We start from the raw sequence: 26,115 nt of genomic DNA on the forward strand, positions 1-26,115 counted from the left end.
GTAAGTGGAAGCTCTTTGTTAATCTGCACAAATATTTTTAGTTGATGTCATTCGCCAAGATAGGAATAATGGCAAGTTACGTTACTAGTAGGAAGCTGTTTGCTTCCACAGTGGTCCCTTCTGCAGAACCTCTGTGGAATTGCCAGCTTGTCACTCACAGAAGAACAAAAAAAACCCTCAGCTTGTTGATTTTTTTAAAAAAACTTGTTGCACACAAGCAAGAATAAGGTGTAACATTGAATATCCTAATTGCTCACTTGCCTCTTTTTAGCTTGAAACACTTCTGGAATTCTTTTTTAAAAAATGTGCTTCTAATGGAGAAAGAAAAGATTGCTCCTGTCTGCTGCTAATCATAAGCTATAAAAATCACTGCACTTAACTTCCTTTTGACTGATTTTCTTTCTTCTCTTTTCTGCACAAGCACTCCTATTTGGACAGGGAAACCTCCCTCCTTCTGAGAAACATTGCAGGAAAGCCTTCTCATTTGCTGACCAAGGTGAACTATGACTTCTCACCTGCATGTGACTGTTTCTTTTAGATAGAGTGGTGTTCCCATTTTTTTTAATGTAAATTTGGACTTTGTTTCCAGTTGCTTGTGTTTTTGCAGCAATTACTTTTCTTCTGCTCAGAAGGGGACAGGCTATACATGTGGCTGGGGTGTAGTTGGGGACTTCACAATTTCTAAAAAAATACTTAATTTTGCTAATAGTATTCTGTAGAATTTTAATGCTAATTAAAAAAAACATGGAAAATTGTATAAATGTTCTTCTTAAAATCCACCATTGAAAAGACAGCGAGAGATGCCTTCAGTATAGTGGAATACATTGAGAAGTTCACTGTTTTCTGGTAGAGAAACAACTAAATACCCTTAAGGTTTAGAATGTCATGTGTCATAGAGTCAAGTAGCTGCTGTTGATTTCTCTCACTGTGATATAGTCAGTGGAACGTTCTAGAAATGAACACTTGTGGAATCTTTCTTTTGACAGGCCTGTTCATAGTATGTGTCCCCATCTTTTAAAAAAAAACCCCACTCTCTACCGAGATGATACCTTGTTGCTCACAAATTATGGGGATTGGTGCAGCTCGGGTATTTGATTTGTTTTGCATTCTTCCTTCTGACCTTGATATTTTATGTCGGAACAGTGCTGGAGATGTGGTCAATTAGGTATGGCATAAGGAGAAAGCCATATCTGCCCAGTCTGTATGTTCTGAATAAAACTGCTCCTGCTGTCTTCCCTTTTTGAAAATTGTCCCCAAAGTTTTATCTTGATATTACTCATTTTAGTATTAAAGCAAAACCTAATATTGCATTCCATTCCATTCAGAATTTGTTTATGGAAGTGAACACCCTTTAAGCAGTGCCTAAATTTGCATTGCTAAGAATTAATTTCAAAACCCTGCTTCGGTTTTTACCCTTAACTGCCTAAACAGCAAGCTATAAGTCAGGTAAGCAACAGCAGGAAATGACTATACAATTTCCTTGTCAATTAGATGAGCACACCTGCCTGTTTTGGCCAAGTATATATGTACTTGGCAGACCTTGAGTTCTTCTAGTGAGAAGCTGATCCGATTTGGAACTCCATGGGATTGGCACTCCCCCGACTCTTGGAAAATTAGTTTGGGGTAGAGATAGGTTATGAGAAGACAAGAGTCACTGGAAAAGACAATCATGCTGGGAAAAGTTGAAGGCAGCAGGAAAAGAGGAGGACCCGACATTCGATGGATTGACTCAATAAAGGAAGCCACAGCCCTCAGTTTGCAAGACCTGAGCAAGGCTGTTAAAGATAGGACATTTTGGAGGACATTGATTCATAGGGTTGCCATGAGTCAGAAGCGACTTGACAGCACTTAACACACACACACACACACACACACAGAGGAGATAGGTGATTATTGATCTTTGCCAGGGTATTCCATTTAAAAAAAACTTGTTAGATGGAAACATAGAAAAAACTAGCCATATTAATTTAGTAGTTCTTTTGCCAAGAGTGGGGTCTATTAAAATCCTTGGAACTACACAAAACGCACACACAATGTCTATGATAAGGTTCTATAAATTAGTTAAGCAGTGAAGAAGAGAAATTACACTTTAGCTTGTGTTTAAGAGAAACTAATTATTTGGTCCCGATCACTAGGTTTGACTGGTCGGTGTACAGTTCCAGTGGCTGAATATCAGTAGAAAAGAGCAAGAGTCCAGTAGCACCTTAAAGACTAACAAAATTTTTGGCAGTGTATGAGCTTTCATGAGCTACAGCTCACTTCTTCAGCTAGAATGTGAGTCCATCTGTCCTTAAGTAGAGAAGAGTGAATTACACAATGGCAATGTAAATGTCAAAAGCAAGTAAATGACATTAGCAGGTATGATTGGACTAGGTGTGATATGCGGAGGGGTAGTAGGCATGGAGAAATTAGCATTGGTAATGAGACAGGAATCTCAGATCTCTATTCAGTCCAGGAGAATGCATTGTCCTACAGATCTACCAACACCATCACTAGGCCCAGCAATGTCAGGCATACTATCTCAGGTTCATACTCCTATTCATCTTCTAACATGATTTATGCCATCACGTTCCAGCAATGCCCTTCCACCCTCTACATAGGACAAACAGGCCAATTTCTGCGACAAAGATTGAATGGACCTAAGTCTGACATCAGAAACCACAACATTCAGAAACCAGTGGGGGGACATTTTAACCATCCAGGACATTCAATTGCTGATTTAAGGGTAGCAGTTCTCTTACAAAGGGATTTCAATGGGAGATTAGAAAGAGGGACTGCTGAACTACAGCTAATAATGAAGCTCAAGACACTGCATTCTCCTGGATTGAATAGAAATCTGGGATTCCTGTCTCATTACCAATGCTAATTTCTCCCAAGTACAAAGGGTTGCTTGACACATCTCCAATATAGGTGTATTCCAAAATCTTGGGGCTACTGTAAAGAAGGTCCTGCTCCTCTTTGCCACCATCCTACTATTCTCTTTGGATGACTGAACTCTTAGGAAGGATCCTACCCATCTGTCTTAACTGGATGGGGAGGGGGGAGAGCTTTTCCCTGAGGTATGGAAGACCACACAAGACAGGTGGCATTAACCAGCAGCAGCTTCCAAACAGCTGTTGGCAGTAGCTCCACATAGAGCAGTCAGTTGTAAAGATGAAGGAAGCATGAGTGATGGCATTGCCTGGCAGAAAGCTCAGCCAAGGTCTGTAATGTGATTGACCCTTCTGGCCATGACTGCCACTTCATTTACAGAGCAAAACTGAATAAAGGGTAACCTGAAACCAGCTACAAGACAAGCCCGCATCCGCTGGCTCCCCACAATTACCACCTCTGCATTCAACTTCAGTCCGGTGTAAATGTTAACCTACTCATGCTGTTATTTTGGCCATAGGCTTACCTTTTATTTAAAGGTAAAGGTATTCCCCTGTTCAAACACCAGGTCATTACTGAGCCATGGGGCGACGTCACATCCCGATGTTTACTGGGCAGACTGTGTTTATGGGGCGGTTTGCCATTGCTTTCCCCAATTGTCTACACTTTACCCCCAGCAAGCTTTTTACCGATTTAGCAGCATTCTAAAAAAGTTGAATCCTTGAATTTGCTGATTTATACACTAGTAAGCTGAACATAAACTACAAATTGAATTAACTCCATCTAAGGGTACTAAGCCCTGACCTGGATAGCCCAGGCTAGCCTGGTCTTGTCAGATCTCAGACGCTAAGGAGGGTCAACACTAGCAGGTATTTGGACGGGAGACCTCCAAGGAATACCAGGCTCGTGACACAGAGGCAGGCAATGGCAAACCACCTCTGTTAGTCTCTTGCCTTGAAAACCCCACCAGGGGTCGCCACAAGTCAGATGTGGCTTGACGGCTAATAAAAAATTGCCCTGACCTGGATGGCCCAGGCTAGCCCATTCTCGTCAGTTCTCAGAAGCTAAGCAGGGTTGGCCCCGATCAGCATTTGGATGGGAGACCACCAAGAAATACCAGGGTTGCTATGCAGAGGCAGGCAGCTGCAAAACCACCTCTGAACGTCTCTTACCTTGAAAACCCTACTGGTTTGCCATAAGTGAGCTGCGACCGAACGGCCAAAATAAAAGTGCTAAACTGCCCAGTAATATATATTTAAATTTTTAAATTAGGAGCATGAATGATTTAAACATGACTAATATTAGTTTTTCCTGAGATGCAGTGTGAACTGCCCACAGTAAATACCACGCCAGCCCTAGGAATTTAGACCCATATAGTAAATTGTTGTAGGCTCTATTAGATAAATGGGAATAGATTTGGCGGGATTAAATACAGCTGCCACAATTAAAGGAGATCATAAATGCAGTTTCTTTGCATGTAGAATATCAGAGCATAAGAAAGGCTTTGCTGGATCAGACCAAGGCCCATCAGGTCCAGCAGTCTGTACACACAGTGGCCAACCAGGTGCCTCTAGGAAGCCCACAAACAAGACGACTGCAGCAGTATTATCCTGCCTGTGTTCCACAGCACCTGATATAATCCTCTGATACTGGAGAGGATAGGTATGCATCATGACTAGTATCCATTTTGACTAGTAGCCATGGATAGCCCCATTCTCCATAAGTACATCAGAAAAGCCCTGCTGGATCAGTCCAAGGCCCATCAAATCCAGCAGTCTGTTCACACAGTGGCCAACCAGGTGCCTCTAGGAAGCCCACAAACAAGACTACTACAGCAGCATTATCCTGCCTGTGTTCCACAGCACCTAAGCATGTAGAACAATGGTTCAGAACAAAAGTCATTTTCTGCTGTTCCGCAGTCTATGGATTAAATCTCGTTTGCTTGGGATGCGGATGGAAGGCTGAAACAGTCTTTAGCCGGCTACCTGAAACCGACTTCTGTTGGGATTGAACTCGGGTCGTGAGCAGAGCTTTTGACCACAGGACTGCAGCTTACCATTCTGCACCACAGGGCTGTATCGAAGTAGAGAGCTAGCAAAAGATTTATGGAAGTGGAGCGCGACAATAGAGAGCTTCCCGACTGAGGCTTTGGGCTGGTCAGATGGCAGGCAGTACCCTCATATGTTTCCATCCTTCTGTTCAAACTCTGCCCAAACATCCTGCTGTTTAATGCTGGGGCCATTCGTTGTATGATCACTAAGAACTGCAGGGCACACTTCTTAGCATCACAGCTGGCAACACACTTTCTCTGGACTAGCTGGGAAATTGTGGTTTTGAATCTGTTGACTGACTTCTTTGGGGATGTGGACCCAGGGCAAACCCCCCCCCCCCAATTCTGCTGAGAATTCTGATAAAGACCAGGCAGCAGCTGTTTTAGGTACAGAAGCAAAAATACTTTGGCATGTATATACTTTGGCATGTGGCACCTACATGGGCAACAAGCCGTGCTACCCAGAAGCTGCAGAGAGGAGGGGAAGGGGTATGAAGTTAATTCCACTTTGCTCTTGGCCAATAGGAGGATGGGGGTGACTTTTCTCTGCCTTGTCGCTCCCAGTCTCCCAGGATGGGCTTTCCCACACATCCTCTGCATCCTCCAGCATCCACGAGCAGGCTTATACTTTGCTGGATCAAACCCTAAAAAGACTGACGGAATTGAGGAATCTGAAAAGCCTGTCAAAAAGAATTATCAGTACATTGAAAGGCTTCAATTTCATGCACAGTTTAAAATTTAAAAAGGGCCTTCCGCCACCAATATTTAATTGCTTGTGCAACATTTTTTTAGTAACAAAATTACTAGTCTAGCTCTACTTTTCGAGCTACATGAAACCATCTTTCAGGAAGGGTAAGGACGGATCCTTCCTCACGCCCGCTTAATAACATACTTTGTCTCTTGCCTAATTGACTGTTCAGATACTGTTTCAGTCCCCATTTTATTACTGCTGTTATCAACTTACCCGTTACTTTTATTGAAGATGATTGTGTTACTAACAGACAAGGCCACTGCTAACGGCAGCTGTTGCTCCACTACTCACAGTAGTACAGGCAGAACATAATGAGGTAGGAAGTAGCGATACGTGACTAGGAGAAAAGACTTGTCGGGGAGGGGCTCTTGGAGAGGACGACAGTAGCAGCATGTGTTCAACCAGGAGGGAAAACGCTCGTACCTTTTATTACATCAGGTAAAATTTTAAATTGGAGTGGCACGTGTTTTGGGGTTTTTAATCGACAAAAGGGTCGCAGTAAATCGTGGAATTCATATTGCCGCCTTCCCTTGCTAAATCACTTTAAAGCTAGAAAACAACTGGCGGCACTGCTCTCTACTTCTGCATTCTCTGAAGGGAGACATGAAATAATTTCATTAGGACGGGTGGGAGGGGATAGTTAAATGGCAAATGGTGTGGCTTGGTTCAAGGGGTCCTGCCAAAATCTGCCTCACCATTGTGTTTTAGGTCCATGATAATTTCCTACTGGCAAGCAAGCATTCAGAAGCTTTGCAGTGGTTGATACGTAGCCCGGGGCTTGTTTTGACCAAGAGTTCTTCTGTCCACAGGAGGAACAAGCTGCTAAACTAAAGGCTGAAAAGATCAGGGTAGCTTTAGAGAAGATTAAAGAAGCACAAGTTAAAAAGGTAAGTTGCAATTCCACTTTACGTCGTTACAAAGTTTAGACTTGCTGTGTTATTTTGAAGTGCAGTTTGAAATCGACCCTTGTGTATGGCATTAATGTCCCCTCCTCTCCATGGCATTCGTGCCACCTGGTTTCTCGAGTTATTCCCAGAGCGTTTGCACTTCACTGGTTTAGTTCCAGCTGCTGGTCAGTGCTGCATTTCCATGTTTAGTTGCAATAACACGAGTCCCTAGTAAAATATTAAAGTGTACGACTTCTTAAAGTCCATCTATTCTAATATTAGGTTTAGTTGAAGGCACTGGAAATCATAAACGGTAGCATGTACCCAAGCAGTTCGGTGTGTCTCTGATAATGTTGACAACCTAACACTGTGAAGTTAAAATAGAAGTGAAATAGCTTATTCTAATTAATTTTTCTTAGAGGTGCGGTGAGGTAGACATGAAATGACTACACTGAATGATAGTTTCAGAGGGTAGCTGTGTTGGTCTGCAGTAGCTCATTCCTGAGCTTTGCGGTGGCTGGGGACGGTGTCGCCACGGCACCTCCAAAGAGGTTTCCCAGCCGCTGAAAGGCTAAAAAAAAGCCTTTTTAAATTCAAAACTTCAAAAGTGGGGCATTTTTATCTATAGAGAACAGCAAGGTTGCGCCAGGAAAAACCTGGTGCAGCAATGCTGTTTCGGAGGGGGGTTGTTCCTGGGCTGGGTTTGGAGGCAGCCTACCAGCAGCCCCGCCCCCAGAATGCCCCAGAAATGCCTCCCTGGATGCTGGCACGACCCAGCCTCAGGAATGAGCTGTTAGATTCAAGTACACTGAAAGATGCCCGTGTCTGAATTTACTTAACATGTTGCTAACTGCTACTGAAATCAGCAGGACTGTTGGACAGATTCATAAGTGCAGCAATTTGGATCAATACAGTTCACTTGTAGCAAGGTTACTTTTAAGTACCATTTGCATGGGAGTTCAAAAAAATTAGTGGCAAAATGGGAATAATTGCAAAAGTTTCAATAGAAAGGTGGCAGCAAACCTTTTGTCAAATTTCCTCTGGATGATTTTAAGCCCCCTCTCTGACACTCATGAACACATGAAGTCACCTTATATTAAAAATTATGAATTCCTGATTGTTTATGCAGATATGTATATATTTCTTTTGTTCTAGTCTTAGTGTGACACTGTTCAGAGGCGAATTGGCTGTATGAGCAGTATCATTAAAGTAGGAGCCAGTGTGGTATAGTGGTTAAGAGCGGTGGTTTGGAGCAGTGGACTCTGAGCTGGAGAACCGGGTTTGATTCCCCACTCCACATGAGCGGCGGAGGCTAATCTGGTGAACCGGGTTGGTTTCCCCACTCCTCCACATGAAGCCAGCTGGGTGACCTTGGGCTAGTCACAGTTCTCTCCGAACTCTCTCAGCCCAACCTACCTCACAAGGTAGGTGAGGAGGAGGAGGAGGTTGGGGCCCGGGGAGGGAAGCCATGTTTGATTCATGCACATTTTCCTCATCCAAATTCTCAAAACTCTGCATGGGGGGTTATTGGCCATTTACGAATGGGAGGTTTTGCCTTGGATTTGCCACTCAGATGCACATTTTCCCCATCCAGATTCTCAAAACTCTGCATGGGGGGTGTTATTGGCCATTTATGAATGGGAGGTTTTGCCTTGGATTTGCCACTCAGATGCACATTTTCCCCATCCAGATTCTCAAAACTCAACAATAAGCCCCCCTGCAGAGTTTTGAGAATGCAGATGGGGAAAATGTGCATCTAGAGAGCGGCAAATCCAAGGCAAAACCTCCCGTGCATGAATGGTTGTTAAAAGGCGTTTTGGCTCTCAAAAGAAATCCTAATCGTTGTACTGTTGATATTTGGCTCTGTTGACTAATGAGTTTGCCGACCACTGGCCTATGCAGACTGGCTGCGGCTCTTCAGGCACAGGTCTTTCACATCACCTTTTTAACGGGAGACACCGGGGATTGAACCTGAGACTTTCTGCATGCAAAGCAGATGCTGTACCACTGGGCCACGGCCTTTCTCCATAACTCGCCATTCTTTCTCTGTCCAGCTGGTGATACGTGTCCACATGTCCGACGACAGCTCCAAGACGATGATGGTCGATGAGAGGCAGACAGTGAGACAAGTGCTGGACAACTTGATGGACAAATCTCACTGTGGCTTTAGCTTAGACTGGTCCTTGGTAGAAACCATCTCGGAATTACAAATGGGTTAGTAAAGCAAGCTTTGCAGAATAATCTTTTCCCAGGCTTCTTCATGCTCCCCCACCCCCAGACCAAACTTAACAAGTGAAATCCTAGTGTGCAAATCTTCATTAATTTAGTCAGTGTTAATAATCTGATTTTTTTAATCTTTCTGGTTTTCAGTTTTCAAACATGTCAATGAAATACATTTGATAACATCTTAACGATATAGGACTTGAAGCCACATGAAGCCAGCTGGGTGACCTTGAGCTAGTCACAATTTTCTCCAAACTCTCTCAACCCCACCTACCTCACAGGGTGTCTGTTGTGTGGAGGGGGAAGAGAAGGAGATAGTAAGCTGGTTTTCCTTAATTGGTAGAGAAAGTCAGCATATAAAAACCAACTCTTCTTCCTAAACTTTCTCCTTTTCATTGATTTTGTTTCCCTTCTATCTGTGGTGGTAATGAAATGATAGACTTGAGTCCTTACTGTAGTAGACTCTTCTTTCTTTAAAAAAATAGGCTGAATTCAATAATGCAGAGAGAGAGAGAGAGAGAGAGAGTCCTGCATAGAACGGCTTTCAGTGCTGAACAGCTACTTCTTTGTTCCACAGAGTCCATTAAAAGGTTGTTTGTGCATGCACAACCCCATCTATGCACAATGAGGCTTTTGGGTTCATAATGTAGTTGGTTTACACTCTGGGCCCTGATGACCATGAGAAAGGCACATTCATAGTGTGCTTGTGCATTGTTGGAATCATAAAACTGCAAAATATACTTGCCCCAGTTGTTAGTGTTTCTGGAGTGTCGGCTAGAAACTCTGCCATAGTGTTGTCATTTGCCACAAAGCCACTGGTATCACTTGCAAAACCAGGAGGCTTGTTTAGAGTATCTGTTATAGCGTATTCCATTTCGTTATGCAGAGAGAATCTTCGAAGATCACGAAAATTTAGTCGAAAATCTCCTCAACTGGACAAGAGACAGTCAAAACAAGCTTATGTTTGTAGAACGTATAGAAAAATATGCACTTTTCAAAAATCCCCAGGTGAGTCTGGGTGTGTTGGGGTTTTGTGTGTAGTAATTATTTGTGTCTGTGTGTAATTAAACACTTTTTCTGTCATCCCTTTTTCTCATCTTTAATGGATTAAAAATAATACCGGGGAGGAGGGGAGTATTAAGCAGAAGCAGTTGCTGATCTGTCAGTAAACAAGAAATCTTAACAGGGGAATGGAACGCTGCGACCTTTGTGGGTCATTCTACCCATCCCCACCTGGAAGCGCTGCTTTACACAACCTAACATCACATAATTTTGCTGGTCTGATTACATGGTGTAGTGGAAGTTTCCACCAACACAATTAAACGTATATTTTCCGCTAACTGAATGCAAGAGTTGTGCATCCTTTGTTCGCGTTGTGGGGGTTGCAGGGAAGAATGATTTTGTCAGACAGTTTTAAATACATTGGATCCTTTTGAGGTATCTCATGTAGCTAAACACCTGAAGGTTGGAGGGGAGGGAGTGTGTAATCTAGTAGATAGTACGTGGTAACATACTCACAAGTCAGTTCTACTCTGTCCAGTATTGAGAGACCTAATTTGTGTGTATTCCAATAAAAGCATGTCCTTGTGATTGAGGGTAGCTACCATTGACTACTTTACACCATAGCTTCTGGTTGTAAATGTACAGCAGTTCATATGTAGATATGTAGGAAGTTCTTCCTCTGTAGCATCTAGCCCTATGGTGATTTTTTTCATCTGTACCCAACCAGAAATGAAGGCTGTATTAAAAATTACTCTCCCCAAGTTGTCAGATGGTACTGATAGCATTCCATGCATGGAGATGGCACTTCGGTAAACTTATGAAGACTATCCATGGGGGAAATGGTAGTGTTGCCATCCTGAGAATTATACTTTTGGGGACACTGTTGCTTAGTCACTTCCCAAGGACCAATTCGTTTTTCTGGAGAATTTTAGAAGTTTGAACCCTTTTAGTTTTAGAATACTGAGGAATCATGCAGTTGTATGAGAGTCTTTTGTGTGTGTGTGTAAAGTGCCGTCAAGTTGCAGCCGACTTACGGCGACCCCTTTCGGGGGTTTTCAAGGCAAGAGACTAACAGAGGTGGTTTTGCCAGTGTCTTCCTCTGTATAGCAACCCTAGACTTCCTTGGTGGTCTCCCATCCAAATACTAACCAGGGCTGACCCTGCTTAGCTTCTGAGATCTGATGAGAGTCTTACTAGCAGCTTTAAAATTCCTTTGAGGGCAGTTTTTAGTACCTGAAGAGATTTTCTGTGGTTAAGAATTAATATGGTGGCCATTATGATTAATGTGTGTGTGGGTATAATGCTTGTTTTCAATATTACATAAAGATTGTCGTTACTTACCTTACACTTAAAGGACTGTGGAGAGAGACATGTTTTAAATAAAATGTCAAATATTACCTTTTTGAGAGACCGAGATCTTTTTTCCGGAAAACCAGACAATTATTTTTTGTAAGCCCAACTTTCTTAACAGTGTACGCGTCAAAAGATTGGGGTGACTTAGTTTCATTTCCAAATAGAGATGTTTCACTTGAAGTCTCAATGTGTTTCTTAACAGAATTATCTTCTGGGGAAAAGAGAGACCTCTGAAATGGCAGACAGGAACAAGGAAGTACTACTGGAGGTAAGACTTCCTAGAGCAAAGGCTGTTTCCCTGTCTCTGTCACTAACATGGAAAGGTTTGCTGGCCAGGTAAAGACAAGCGGCAGTCAGCAAGCCTAAAAGTGGGACCCAAAAAAAAATGAGGCTGACAGAGCCGAAAGACACGTGAAGAACTCCAGAGCTTTCAATATAGGAATTAGGATCTTGAAAGGGACGCAAAAAGTCTCAGTAAATCTGTGCAAATGTTTATAGAGTGATGTCACTGGGTGTGTGGGGGGGAGGTAGTTGTGAATTTTGCTGCATTGTGCAGGGGGTTGGACTAGATGATCCTGTTCGTCCCTTCCAACTGTATGATTCTATGTGAGCTGTAGCAGAAACATTTCTAATCTGATAGAAAGGTGGCTGGTTAGTCCCAGAGGGAAAAGGAGCCAGAGTGTGTAAAGGCTAGTTCTTCGAGGTGTTCATTAGGACAGAGTTCCAAACCTTGGTTAAGGACATGTCATATAAGAAAAGAAGGGCTATGAATGTTTAAGGAATGTTCAGTCTAGATAAGAGGAGGTTGAGGGGGGGACATGATTGCTCTCTTTAAGTATCTGAAGGGCTGTCACTTAGTGGAGGGCAGGGAGCTGGGAGCTGTTCCTGTTGGCAGCAGAGGATAGGACTCTCAAGAATGGGCTTAAATTGGGACCGAAAGGTACCGGCTGGATATTAGGCAACTTTTTTCCCCCAGTAAGAATTGTTCGACAGTGAAATCAGCTCCCTAGGGAGGTGGTGAGCTCCCCCTCACTGGCAGTCTTTAAGCAGAGGCTGGACAAGCACTTGTCAGGGATGCTCTAGGCTGATCCTACATTAAGCAGGGGGTTGGACTGGATGGTCTGTATGGCCCCTTCCAACTGTATGATTCTGTGATTCTTAGAATATGTGCCTGGAAAGTAGGAAAAATGAAAACATCCGGAGCTCACAACTGCATCATACCTTAAGGTTTCCTACCCGCTCTGTGTCAAGAGTGCATCTGCAGTGTAAAACTGCAAATAGGGCAGATGATGCCTGAAAATTATTTTCCGTAAAGGCTACTGCAAAACGCATCTGCCTTGCTAAGTTGTAGAATTTCCTTTACTAGGAAACTAGCCAAACAGCAATATAGGATGAGAAAACTGGTAAAGAGGAAGTTGAAAGGAATGGTTAAGAGGGTTAAATCTCTTGAAAAGGCTTGGGGGTTACTCAAGTCCACATTACTAGAGGCTCAGCTTGCTTGTATACCGCAGGTCAGGAAAGGTAGTAATAAGTCCAAGAGGTCACCACCATGGCTAACGGGTAAGGTGAAGGAAACAATTAGAGAAAAAAAGTCTTCCTTCAGAGACTGGAAGGTTTGCCCAAACGAGACGAACAGAAGCAAACACAAACTTGCACAAAGGAAATGCAAGCAGATAATTAGAGATGCAAAAATTTTTTTGAGGGGCTTATTGCTAAACACATCAAAACAAACAATAAGAAATTCTTTAAGTATATTAGGAGTAGGAAACCAGCTAAGGAAGCGGTTGGACCATTGGATGACAATGGGAGTAAAGGAACTGTAAGGGAGGATAAAGCGATTGCTGAGAAACTAAATGAATTCTTCTCATCTGTCTTCACTGTTGAAGATACAGGGCAGATTCCTTCTCCTGAACAGAGATTTTGGAGAGGGGAAAATGAGGAACTGAGGCAAATAGTGGTAACAAGGCAGGAAGTCCTAGAACGTCTAGATAAACTGCAAACTAACAAGTCACAGGGAACAGATGGTATTCATCCTAGAGTTCTTCAAGAACTCAAATGGGAAATTGCTGAACTTCTAACAAAGATATGTAATATGTCCCTTCGATCAGCCTCTGTACCAGAGGACTGGAGAATGGCCAATGTAACACCCATTTATAAAAAAGGTTCCAGTGGGGACCCAGGAAATTACAGGCCAGTTAGCTTAACGTCTGTTCCGGGTAAATTAGTGGAAAGCATTATTAAAGATAGAATTGTCAAGCATATAGAAGGGCAAGGTCTGCTGGGCAAAACACAACATGGCTTCTGTAAGGGTAGGTCCTGTCTCACTAACCTATTAGAGTTTTTTTGAAAGCGTCAGTAAGCATGTGGACAGGAATGAGCCTGTGGATATTGCGTATTTGGATTTCCAAAAAGCTTTTGACAAAGTCCTCCACCAAAGACTGCTAAGCAAACTTCATAGTCATGGGATAAGAGGACAAGTCCTCTTATGGATTGAGAGCTGGCTGAAAAATAGGAAGCAGAGAGTAGGAATCAATGGTCAGTTCTCACAATGGCGGGATGTGAGCAGTGGGGTGCCTCAGGGATCTGTGTTGGGACCGGTGCTTTTCAACCTGTTCATCAATGACCTGGAGTTGGGGTTAAACAGTGAAGTAGCCAAGTTTGCAGATGACACCAAATTATTTAGGGTGGTTAAAACAAAATCGGACTGTGAAGAGCTCCAGAAGGATCTCTGCATACTGGAAGAATGGGCATTAAAATGGCAAATGAGATTCAATGTGAGTAAGTGTAAAGTGATGCATATTGGGGCAAAAAATCCCAACTTCACATATACACTGATGGGATCCGTGCGGGCAGCAACAGACCAAGAAAGGGATCTTGGGGTGGTAGTGGATAGCTCAATGAAGATGTCAACCCAGTGTGCGGCTGCTGTAAAAAAGGCAAATTCTATGCTGGCCATAATTAGACGAGGAATAGAGAATATAACTGCTGATATCATACTGCCCTTGTACAAATCTATGGTGAGACCACACTTGGAATACTGTGTACAGTTCTGGTCACCACACCTAAAAAAGGATATTACAGAGCTTGAGAAGGTGCAGAAAAGAGCAACCAAAATGATTAGGGGACTAAGCAACTGTCCTATGGGGAGCGGTTAAGACGCTTAGGGCTGTTTAGCTTGGAAAGAAGGCGGCTAAGCGGAGACATGATAGAGGTCTATAAAATTATGCATGGTTTGGAGAGAGTGGACAGGGAGAAGTTCTTCTCCCTCTCCCATAATACTAGAACACGGGGTCATCTGCTAAAGCTGGAGGGCGAGAGATTCAAAACAGATAAAAGGAAGTATTTTTTCACACAACGCATAGTTAAATTGTGGAACTCCCTGCCCCAGGATGTGGTGATGGCTGCCAGCTTGGAGGGCTTTAAGAGGGGAGTGGACATATTCATGGAGGAGAGGGGTATTCATGGCTATTAGTTAGAATGGATACTAGTCATGCTGCATACCTATTCTCTCTAGTATCAGAGGAGCATGCCTATTATTTTGGGTGTGGTGGAACACAGGCAGGATGGTGCTGCTGCAGTCGTCTTGTTTGTGGCTTCCTAGAAGCACCCGGTTGGCCACTGTGTGAACAGACTGCTGGACTTGATGGGCCTTGGTCTGATCCAGCAGGGCCTTTCTTATGTTCTTATGTCAGAATGTTTTTGAATGCCAAGTACTTACACTGTCACTAACAGATACCAGTGGAAAACCTGAGGATTCAAGACTGAAAAATGTTGTACGTATGTTTTGAAGAAATATTCCTGTGATATGTCAGAATGTTTGGCCTGATGCCTTCTGTTTCTCTAGGAGTGTTTTTGTGGAAGCTCAGTAACAGTTCCAGAAATTGAGGGAGTGCTGTGGTTGAAAGATGATGGCAAAAAGTCCTGGAAGAAGCGGTACTTTCTCCTGCGAGCTTCCGGAATCTACTATGTTCCAAAAGGGAAGGCAAAGGTGAGGTTCCTCTTTCCAAAGCTATTAGGTCTAGTTGCATTAAACTGGTTTTCAGTCATTTTGGAGTCTGTGGGTTGGATCCTGCTGATGGTTTCCACAGGTGGAAGGAGGGAATTTTCACCAGTACCTTCCTCCTGCTAAGCGTCTTTCCTCAAGCTTTTTGTTCCTAGGGATATCCCCTGTCCCCCCAGAGTAGCATTGGGGGGGCACTTTGGGGGAGTCAATGAGGTCAGACTCTGCTGACCAAACTCCTTTCCATTAGCGAAGAATTTTGGTGGTTTCCAAGCCGTTGTGTTTGCTGGAGAGTTACTGCAGCTTAAGGTAAAGGTAGTCCCCTGTGCAAGCACCGGGTCACTACTGACCCATGGGGTGATGTCACATCCTGACGTTTACTAGGCAGACTGTGTTTACGGGGTGGTTTGCCATCGCCTTCCCCAGTCATGCACACTTTACTCCTAGCAAGCTGGGTACTCATTTTACCAACCTCGGAAGGATGGAAGGCTGAGTCAACCTTTGGCCGGCTACCCGAGACCGACGTCCATCGGGATTGAACTCAGGTCATGAGCAGAGCTTCGGACTTCAGTACTGCAGCTTACCGCTCTGCGCCACAGGGCTCACTAACGCAGCTTACCCAGTGTCATAGTTCCATTAAAATTTGACCGTTGCTAGGAAATCCCAGTAGAACTTGCAGTCTCCAAGATGGAGCAAGGGGAGCAGATGAACACAGCAAAAAAAAAGAAAGACAGCTTTTCTGCCCAAAGCTCCCAACTGCTGCTTAATTTCAGTTTGTTGTAATGTCTGCAATGATGGTGATAGCGCCTATTAAACAGCAGTTGATAACAAATCTTTGCATACTCTTTCTTTTAGCACTTCCACTGCCATGGTGTATTTATTCTATCCAAAGCATTTTTCTAACTTCCTGGTGTATTCTATCATAAATATTTGAGTACTGCAGCAAAAAAAATTTCATGCTCTTGTGAAAATTCATTCCACCTGCTTATAATTTCTGATGATTCGTTCCCATCCAGGACCTACAAGTTTTATGGGCAGATGACTTTTGAATTTTGATTCCGCTGTGTGTTCCTGGCAGCAGAACTAGTTCTAATTGGCCCTCCCAGATTCACTCCTGGAACTGTTGCATCCAGCTTTGGATTCGTTTCTAGCTGGGAAAATTCGTTTCTAGCTGAGATTACCCATGTGAGGAGGGAAGGATCAAGGCCTTTTTGATATTTACTTAAATCAGAAAGGTTTTAGGAATTTTAGGATAAGCCAAATTTAAGGGCAAACTGAATTTTTTTATCATGACAAAACGTGTTTGTGTTATAGGTCTCACGGGATCTTGTGTGCTTTCTTCAGCTTGACCATGTGAATGTTTACTATGGGCAAGACTATCGGAACAAGTATAAAGCCCCGACAGACTATTGTCTAGTACTGAAGGTAACTGCTGAGTAAGAGTTGTCGCTTTCGAAGGGGAGTAAGAAGGTCAAGGGGCGGGGGAGAAAGATGTTGGTATGCCACAATGCACAGCCTGCTCCTACCTTTAGCAACAATCCCCTCCCCCCCCCCAATTTGTGAAACTGCAAAATTGAAGAATATGCTGTTGTCTCTGATAGTCTGAATGTTAGATTCCATATTTGCCCATAGGCAGCTTCTTACTGTGAAGTCCTATGCAGAGTTACTCTGGCTTTTTCTGTGATTTTCTGTGGCCTTTAGGCTGGTCCAGCTCTTTCTGGGATTGCACTGTTAATTGTGTTTTATAGAAGTATAGAGTTGGAAGGGACCACCAGAGTCTAGTCCAACCCCCTACACAATGCAGGAAGTTCACAACTCCCTCCCTCCCCACACCCCAGGGACCCCTACTCCATGCCCAGAAAATGCCCAAGATGCCCTCCCTCTCATGATCTGCCTAAAGTCATAGAATCAGCATTGCTGACAGATGGCTATCTAGCCTCTGCTTAAAAACCTCCAGGGAAGGCGCGCTTACCACCTACTGAGGAAGCCTGTTCCACTGAGGAGCCGTTCTAACTGTTAGAAAATTCTTCCTAATGTCTAGACGGAAATTTTTTTGATTTAATTTCATCCCATTGGTTCTGGTCCGACCTTCTGGGGCAACAGAAAACAACTTTCAAGGCAGTTCAATAGTGATAATAGATTAAGTATAATGTCCCAGAGTATTTTTGTGGCATTCCTTCCTCGGGTTGTTGAGTTCTTAAACCCAAAAATGAAGTACTGTTGTGGAGTATAAGTAATCACTGTGAATGTGATTATACCGCTTTCTTCTTATACCGCTTCTTTTCTTATTGTGCGTCTGTGCTACTTTTGTGGGTCACGTCGAGTCTTCCTCTTGCAGCATCCCCAGATCCAGAAGAAATCCCAATATATTAAGTATCTGTGCTGTGACGATGTCAGAACGTTGCATCAATGGGTAAATGGAATCCGTATAGCTAAGGTAAATATTTCTTTATGTGCACAAGACCTCGTGACTTAACATTCCTCCTGCATCGAGAGTGTGTGTGTGAGGTGCCGTCAAGTCGCAGCTGACTTGCGGCGGCCCCAGCAAGGGGCTTTCAAGGCAAGTGAGAAGCAGAGGTGGTTTGCCCATTGCCTTCCTCTGCAGTCTTCTTTAGAGGTATCCCTTCCAAGTACTGACCTGCTTAGCTTCTGATATCTAATGAGATCGGGCACCATGCCACCTTCCCTCCGCATCGAGAATACTGGTGCTGTTTTTGTCTGGTGTACAAGTTAACTTGCACATAAGGATTCGGGGAGCCATTCGCTCAGCCCAGGAAAAGAAGCCAAGGCACTCAGCTATATTTTGGAGGGGTGACTGCTGCATCTGTATATGTATAAGAGATTATTTGGGCTCTCGCTGTTGTGTTTGTGCAACTCTAGTCTCTTGGAAGCCAGAATGACTTATCGTAGGCCATCAAGCAAAAAGCCGTCTCAAGCCAATTCTTATTTACATTTGTCTCCAGGGCATGGGGAAGATAAGCAATCCAGCAACACCAACAGAATAATGGGTTGGATCCCCCCAACACACTTGCTGCGTTCAGCCATCATTTTTAACCAGTGTGAAAGAGGGATGTGCACACAAGCTTGTTCAGGGGCTCTCTTTCTTCCCTTCTTTTTTGCACAGAGGATCCCAGTTAGAGATGTAACTCTGGTTCGGTGGAGAGTGCCGTCAAGTCACAGCTGACTTATGGCTACCCGGTAGGATTTTCAAGGCAAGAGACGAACAGAGGTGGTTTGCCAGTGCCTGCCTCTGCATAGCCTATATATAATGTAGCTTCATGTGTTCAAACAAATGGCCCTATTACTGCTTTCTAAGATTCCAGGTTACAAATTTCTGAGTACTCGGGCATGCATGTGTGGATTCTTTCATTTTATTGTCCAAGTCTGCTTCAGAGCCCTGTTCAGTTTTTCCGATTGCTGTTCAGTTTTTCCGATTGATTTTTCAGCCAATGCCTGCATGGATTGCAGAAAGGTAAATCTGATTGGAGAACTAGCAGTCAGTGTGTCAGACAAATGATTGTTTGGAGCTCAAAGGTTTGCTGTAAGGGGCCAGTTATGATCTTACTGCGCTTTCCACACATTTTGCCAGGTAGTTTGATATTATTCCGTAAGACAAGCAGCTGTTTCCAACTTTCTTGGCCAAAAACACAATGAAGCTTCCACTGCAGTTGATCTTACAGCCCATGTTTGTCAATATCTAGCCTGCTTCTCTGTAAAAGGGGATGGGGACTTGAATTATGCAACTGGTAAAGGTAGACTTGAGGAGTGTTTAACACTTCCCCTGTTATATTTTTCAGTATGGGAAACAATTATATGTGAACTATCAAGAAGCGCTGAAAAGGACAGAGTCAGCATATGATTGGACATCTCTGTCCAGCTCTAGTATTAAGTCAGGATCTAGCTCATCTAGTTTACCAGGTAAGTCCCAGTAAGCCTTGGGGAAAAAAAGAGATATATTGTGTGTGAGGCCGGTGTGGTGTAGTGGAGAGGGGTGGTTTGAAGTGGTAGACTCCGATCTGAAGAACCGGGTTTGATTCCCCACTCCTCCACATGAGCGGCGGACGCTAATCTGGTGAACTGGATTTGTTTCTCCACTCCTACACATGAAGCCAACTGGGTGACCTTGGGCTAGTCACAGTTCTCTTACAGCTCTCTCAGCCTCACCTACCTCACAGGGGTGTCTGTTGTGGGGAAGAAAGGGAAGGTGATTGTAAGTCGGTTTGATTCTTCCTTAAATGGTAGAGAAAGTCACCATATAAAAAACAACTTTTCTTGTTCTTGTTTGAAGATTATGGAAAACATGGGTGGTTCGCTCATAGTGCCAGCAATTGGCTGGCAAACCATTTTGTTCTCTTCACAATCTGGTTTCTGACAGCAAAATGTTCGTGCTCCTCTAAACTGAAAATTCCTTAAAAATGCACCTAACCTTGTATCTGTAGCTACTTGAAAAGTTTGAGTCAAGAATGGATTACAGTGTATGCATTTAAATTTCTTTGGTTATGCAAACATAATTACCTACATACTCATTCACAAACAAGCTACTACCCCACGTGAAACTTCTTTTGCAACAGAAGGAAGCATATTGAAATATTTGCCTAGATAAATTAACATTTTCAAAAAGATAAAGGATCCTGAGTAGCGTCATCAGTTTTACATTGATTTTTCCTCATATTTTTGTAATGAAGCCAATTTAGATCCTTTCTGATCTAGGCCTAATCTGTTTTACATAGTTATTGTTGTATAAATCTGCAGTATTAGAGTAGAGCCAAATTCCTAAATAATTGGGCAGGAGAGGTAGACCGAAATAAGTCCAGACTTTCAGATTTTTATGCTTCTTCTACATATCCAAATTCAATGCCAACAGCTCTGTTTTCCCTGATAATTTGCCATATCAGTCAAAACATTGTATTCAGCTGTGAATCCAGAGTCCAGAAATCAAAAAAAGGGCTCAGACTGATTATATCTAAATATAAACCATTATCAAATTGCAAATATAAGGGGGAGAACAATAGTGGATTGTACAAGACGAACAATCTTAGCAACAAGTAGCTCAGCTGTAATAAATAAAATGACACAGAAAAAAACCTTTGATAGGGTGGAGTAGCCTTATCTCAGACCTTCCAATTTTTATTTATTTATTGGATTTATATCCCGCCCTCTGTCCCAGCCAAGGCCGGGCTCAGGGTGGGTAACATCAACAATATCTAATAAAATACAATAAAACGTATTCCGGATAGTGTTAATTTAAACCAGCAATTCTCAGTTAAGATCAATTAAAATCAGAATCAGCTGGTGCTCAAATTTGGCGCACAGGGTCTTGGCCAATTCACAAAAGGCAGCCAGGCTCCTCCACTTGAATAGTAAGAAAAGTATGGGGGAGATGGAGGCCAGCTCTGATGGAAAACCGTCGCCGCCCTCAACCATAGGCCTGGCGGAACATATCGGACTTACAGGCCCTACGGAACAGGGTAAGATCCCTCAAGGCCCCAGTCTCATCTGAGCGAGAGTTCCAGCAGGCCGGGGCCGGGGATGGAAAAGCCCTGGCCCTGGTTGAGGACAGCCAGACACTTCTCTGGCCGGGGACAACCAGTAAGTTGGCTTCTGCGCAGCGTAATGCTCTCCGGGGGGCGTATCGGGAGAAGCCGTCTCACAGATACAAAGGTCCCACTCTATGGTAATTTCTTCAATATGATGAAAGCCATGTATAAACAGCCAAGAGCCTCATTTGTAGTTCATAGAGCAAACAATTTCATTTGCCTCTACCAAGAGACACTCTGGAATTTTTATTTTTTTTTACCATCGCTACGGCACCTTTAGCCGAAATGGTGAGATCAGATCAAAGGGGTAAAAGTAGATGTTCCAGATCAGTCCTTATGCTGATGAAATATTGTTAACCCATTCAGATCTGGAAAACACTATTTTAGCAGTAATATAGGCATTTAGGATTGTGAAACTTTTTTTGTGACTGTATACGGTCAGTTACCCAAGGTGTTTGTCTTTTAAAATCATCTTTTATGATCCCAGGACAGATAGAACTTAGTATGTGGCATTTTTCTCTTCCACATGTTGCATAGTCATTTATAAATAACTGTTTGTCATCGTGTATGTTGTTGAAAGTTGATGGTTGATTGGATTTGCACTGCTATATTTAAATTTTAAAAATTAAAAACCCAAATATGCTATGTGGGGCTATCATCAAAGGGGATTTCTCCTTGCGGGCGTCCCAGGAGCATGCACTGTTCTCTCCTTCCCAGCGTACCTTAGCTGCCTATGCCATGCGCTGTTGTTGCAGTTGCCCAAGGTGAGTCTTTGGTTGTCATCAGCGGATCAGATCTAAAAGCGTGCTGCCGAATGCGACGGCATTTCATCCCTTATCCAGATATGGATTGATCTTGGATCACTGTCTTGACCCGGCGGGCATCACCGTTTGTTTTTTTTTAAGTGTTAGTACCCTTGGGTTGGACTCTGGACATTTCTGTTGAATCCCACGCATCATTATTGTGTAGGCTTACTGAAATATATATTCTGTGCTCTTATTTTACTATCTGTAAGCTGGTTTACACACTGCCCATGTTTGTAGGTTGCGTACTCTTTAATTCAGAGGGGAAGAGAGAGACACGCACACATTTTTTCTTATATTTCTTTCAACAGAATCTCAGTCCAATCATTCTAATCAGTCTGATAGTGGGGTTTCAGACACCCAAATGGGACATATCCGTTCACAAAGTATTGTCAGCTCCATCTTCTCAGAGGCCTGGAAACGGGGCACCCAGCTGGAAGAGTCCAGCAAGATTAGCGTAAGTACCCACTATCAGTGCCAGCTTTGGAATTTCATACTTCAATATTGGCTTTGCTTATATGTCCCAATTCCAATGCAAACCGGAAGCCAAAATCCATATGGAGCTGCCATTCCATGGAATTAAGGAACAGCTTAGCCTCCGTTTGCGGTAGCGGTTGCTTCCTGTCAGCCCTTGCTCACCCTTTCGGATCTCTCCCCTGTGTTTTTATGCTGTTTTTGTTTTGTTTTTCCTGTCGCCTCGCAGTCTCGTGTTGCAAATGCCAAACCCGGAACAGCTCAGAGCTCCACCGCAGTGATGGCTTAAACAGGGGTGTAGCGTTCAGGTCAGGGGCCTTGTTTGACCTATTAACCCGGGTGAATGACGGCAGAATCAGGCAGACTAACTTTTTTCCTCCCAAGAGATCTAATCTTCTTTAAATATACTGATTATCCCACAAGTGCCTGAGCCCTTTTTCAGCACCCTCATTTGATAGTGTCACGTATACCCCACATCTCACTATCCATCTGTCACAGTTCTACTTTAGCGTAGGTCACCATTTCCGGAGTGATGGATTTGGTACCGCGCCGCTCCTTTTGGAGTTTCTGACGCTTCCTTGGTGCAGCGATAAGCATATATTTATTGCACTAGAATCCAAAATTTTAAAGCATATATTTATTGCATTAGAATCCGCAATTTTAAAGTTTTCTTGCTAAATCAGTACGCAGTGTGACGGTTGGCTGAAAGAATTGCACAGGGCAAGGCATCCTTTAAACTAACGTTGCACATTTTGTGCCCTGTGGTTTTTAAAAATAGAAATGGTCCAAGTAACTGATCCCTGTTCTTATGTTGCTTTGCTTGTTTTTGTTTGGCCTCTCTCTTCCCCACCCTCCATGTAACAATCCATGCATGTCTTCACTCGCACTTTCAGTCTTCTGTTACGGTTTTCACTTTTTAGAAAAAAATCCCTCTGCCCACCAAGCTCTTATGCATTTTCAGTGGCGCTCAGCTCTGCGTTTGATTCTGGAGTGTTGCCTCTCTGCCGCTGGTAGGGCTGGTGCTTTGAAAAGCAACAGGGATGCCAAATAAATCCATTTAGAGCTCCCTATCAGATTTCAGGAGTTTCTGAATATCTTCAGCATATCTCCCTTACCTGCTGGTTCAAGTTTGAGTTTTCTGGAATAAATGTTAGCTGTTTTTCCTTCATTGTGCTGGGAAGGTTTACTAATCGGTTGCCTCTGCCATAAACACATTTTTAATTTTTACCTCTGTCCCCCCCTTTTCTTTTAGGCCAGAATGGACTCGATAAATCGACCGTTTCCTTCACTGGCCACTCCCTTGTCACCCCAAACCAAAACGGCTGCCCCATATACAGCAGCATCACAGCCGTCTCCCCCTCTCCCCCCACCCCCGCCGCCACCTCCCCCGCCTCCTCCCCCACCGCCGCCACCACCTCCCCCTCTCCCCAGCCAATCTGTGCCATCGGGAGGGGGCTCGGCGACCGTCTTTGTGAAGTACAGCACCATCACCAGACTGCAGAATGCCTCTCAGCATGGGGGGCTGCTCTTCAAGCCACCCCTCATGACACAGCAGCCACCACTGCTGCCACCCCCAGGAAAGCCTCTGACCCTGCTGCCCCCGAACGGTGTGGTCCCTCCCCCACCTCCCCCACCGCCTCCCCCCACCCCAGGCTCCGCCATGGCACAGCTCATGAAGCCGGTGCCCTCCAACCTGTCGGTGCCGCAGTTCACCCCGCCGCCCCCTCCGCCACCCCCTCTCAAAATCCACCAGGTTCATCAGAACGTTCCTCAGCTCCCACTTGTTGTGGCAGTGGCAGCTTCACCGCCCCCACCGCCCCCGATGCCTGCGCCCCCACCTCCACAAGCCCCGCCCAAGCCGGTCATGACTTTGCCTACACAGAACAGCACAAAAGCCGCCTCGCCTGTAGTGACGCACCCCACACACCCCACCCCCGCTCCTGTTCCTTCGGCCATGAAGAAGCAGCCGAGCTTCACCACTCCGCACATTCCCTTATCTCCAGTCCCACTCGGCCCCACCCCCCCACCCACATTACCCAAACAACAGAGCTACTCCAGTAAGCTTCCTCCTTCCCCCCAGTCTCCCCTGCCGTCGGTTGTGAAGCAGATAGCCAGTCAGTTTCCTCTTCCTCCTCCCCCTCCTCCCTTGCCAGTCTCGGAGCCCCAGCCTTTAAAGCCCGCTCCTCTGAGCGTTCCCCCCCACTCCCCTCCGGCGGTGAAAGCCAAGCCAAAATGGCAGCCCACCTCAGCCCCTTCCCCTGACTTCCCTCCCCCTCCCCCCGAGAGTAGCCTCCCATTCCCTCCTCCGCCATCCCCAGCTCCGTCAGCGGTATCTCCCACCCCGGAGAAGCCAGGTGGTTCTCCGGGCAAAAAGGCTAATAAGACCTCCAGTCCTGGAGGAAAGAAACCACCCCCTACCCCTCAGCGCAACTCCAGCATCAAGTCTAACAGCTCGGCAGAATACCATGAATCTAAGAGACCTTCGGTGGACGCCTTGGTCAGCAAATTTGCACACCCGCCAGAACCTTCAGGGTCTCCTTCCAAGGAGACTGCAGCTCCCCCTGCCGCTCCTCCAAAGCCAGGAAAGCTCCATCTGCCTATTGTTCTACAGCAAGCTGGAACCTCAGCAAAAACCCCAGCCGTAGGAGCCCCTGGGAAGGTTGCCGTGGAAGAGTTTCCTTCTCCTCCATCAGATTCAGACTTCCCTCCTCCACCACCTGAAATAGAGCTTCCTCTGCCACCAGTAGAGATTCCAGCTGTATTTTCAGGTAATACCTCTCCAAAAGTCGCTGTGGTCAATCCTCAGCCGTGGTCCAAATCGTCGGGGAAGAAAGCTCCTCCTCCAACCCGCCCCAAACGCAATGACAGCACTCGACTCACACAGGCCGAAATCGCAGAATCGCAGGTGACCCCCAGTCCCCAAGTGCCCACTTCCCCCAAGTCTGGCCTTAGCGTCCAGCCCGGCTTCCTGGCTGACCTGAACAGGACTCTGCAGCGCAAGTCCATCACGCGGCACGGTTCCCTCTCCTCTGCCCGGATTTCCAGGGCAGAGCCGACCACTACGATGGATGACATGGCTTTGCCCCCGCCTCCTCCAGAACTCCTTACAGACAAGCAGAAGACCAGCAACTTTGGAGGCGCTCACATATCAGGCTATGCAACGTTGCGGAGGGGCCCACCTCCAGCGCCTCCAAAACGAGATCAAAACACCAAGCTGTCTCGAGACTGGTGAGGGGGTGGAGAACAAATCGAGGCAACACACAGGATTCGTTGGTATTCGGTCTTGTCCGATAGCTGTGGTTCAAAAAAGAAGTACTGCAACAATCGCTACGAACAATGCGTACATTCCCTTTCACGATCAGTCCTAAAGGTTTGTCATTTGGGCTGGAGGGGTGGGCCGTTCTGAGTTTTAACGTCCTCCTAATGGATCGGACCAAAACCTTTTATTAACCTTTTTCTTTCCTGCAGTTCAGGAAAGCAAATTGTTGTCTGTCCACGTGAGACATGTTGGTGCATGTATTATAAATGTAGGTATATAATATATTGTGAAATATTTCATTGCAACAATAGAGGCTAACCAGAATGTTTTTGTACATCTGTATTTATTGTTTCAGTCAACTGAAATATATATTACCAGAAATTGGGATTGCTGTGTTAATCAGTAAAGTCTTTTTACCTTTTGAAAATGAAGATATTCGGGGGCACTTTAAATCAGAAGAACTTCTTCTCGCAGTTGGTGACGGGTATACGGTGCTGGCAGATTGTATCTGTACAATGTCAATTGATTGAAAGAAAATACAGACAAAACCTACCAAAACATTCTGGTCATGATTACTGCCGAGGTGGCGTCCATACATCACCCCAAAGACCTGGTGCTGTACAGGGGGTAGAGTGAAATATTCAGAATAAAGGCATTCTCTCTGGAAACTCTTAATTGATAAAACTACAAATGTTCCAAACTTCACAGCTCTTTATTAGCGCACTACAGGCTGCAATCGAGTCCACGCTTACCTGGGAGTAAGGCCTGTTGAACACAATGGGAAGGTAGCATAGGCTCAGACCGGAAAGCTGCTGTCCTCGTCACATGGCGGAGTAAGTTATATTGAACTCGTTGGGTTTACTTTAGAGGGGTGGTGGTGCATGTAACGTGTGCGCCGTTCCAGA

The 26,115-nt window shown here is 44.6% G+C and overlaps 1 protein-coding gene across 2 annotated transcripts in view; it reads left to right on the forward strand.

Annotated features, from left to right (window-relative positions):
* RAPH1 (Ras association (RalGDS/AF-6) and pleckstrin homology domains 1) overlaps positions 1–25,183 on the forward strand; it is a 54,439-nt gene extending 29,256 nt beyond the window's left edge. Inside the window, exons 5-15 of one of the 2 annotated variants that reach the window (XM_056861550.1) lie at positions 422–496; positions 6,482–6,559; positions 8,614–8,773; positions 9,669–9,790; positions 11,340–11,405; positions 14,982–15,125; positions 16,452–16,562; positions 17,476–17,574; positions 18,935–19,055; positions 21,789–21,934; positions 23,204–25,183. In XM_056861550.1, the coding sequence (XP_056717528.1) occupies positions 422–496; positions 6,482–6,559; positions 8,614–8,773; positions 9,669–9,790; positions 11,340–11,405; positions 14,982–15,125; positions 16,452–16,562; positions 17,476–17,574; positions 18,935–19,055; positions 21,789–21,934; positions 23,204–25,183 (3,102 nt within the window). The remainder of the gene's footprint in view (positions 1–421; positions 497–6,481; positions 6,560–8,613; positions 8,774–9,668; positions 9,791–11,339; positions 11,406–14,981; positions 15,126–16,451; positions 16,563–17,475; positions 17,575–18,934; positions 19,056–21,788; positions 21,935–23,203) is intronic. The other variant, XM_056861549.1, reaches the window with a different exon arrangement.
* Positions 25,184–26,115: the final 932 nt, after the last annotated feature.

This window comes from Euleptes europaea, chromosome 15 (genome assembly GCF_029931775.1).
Source record: "Euleptes europaea isolate rEulEur1 chromosome 15, rEulEur1.hap1, whole genome shotgun sequence".
Classification (NCBI taxonomy): domain Eukaryota; kingdom Metazoa; phylum Chordata; class Lepidosauria; order Squamata; family Sphaerodactylidae; genus Euleptes; species Euleptes europaea.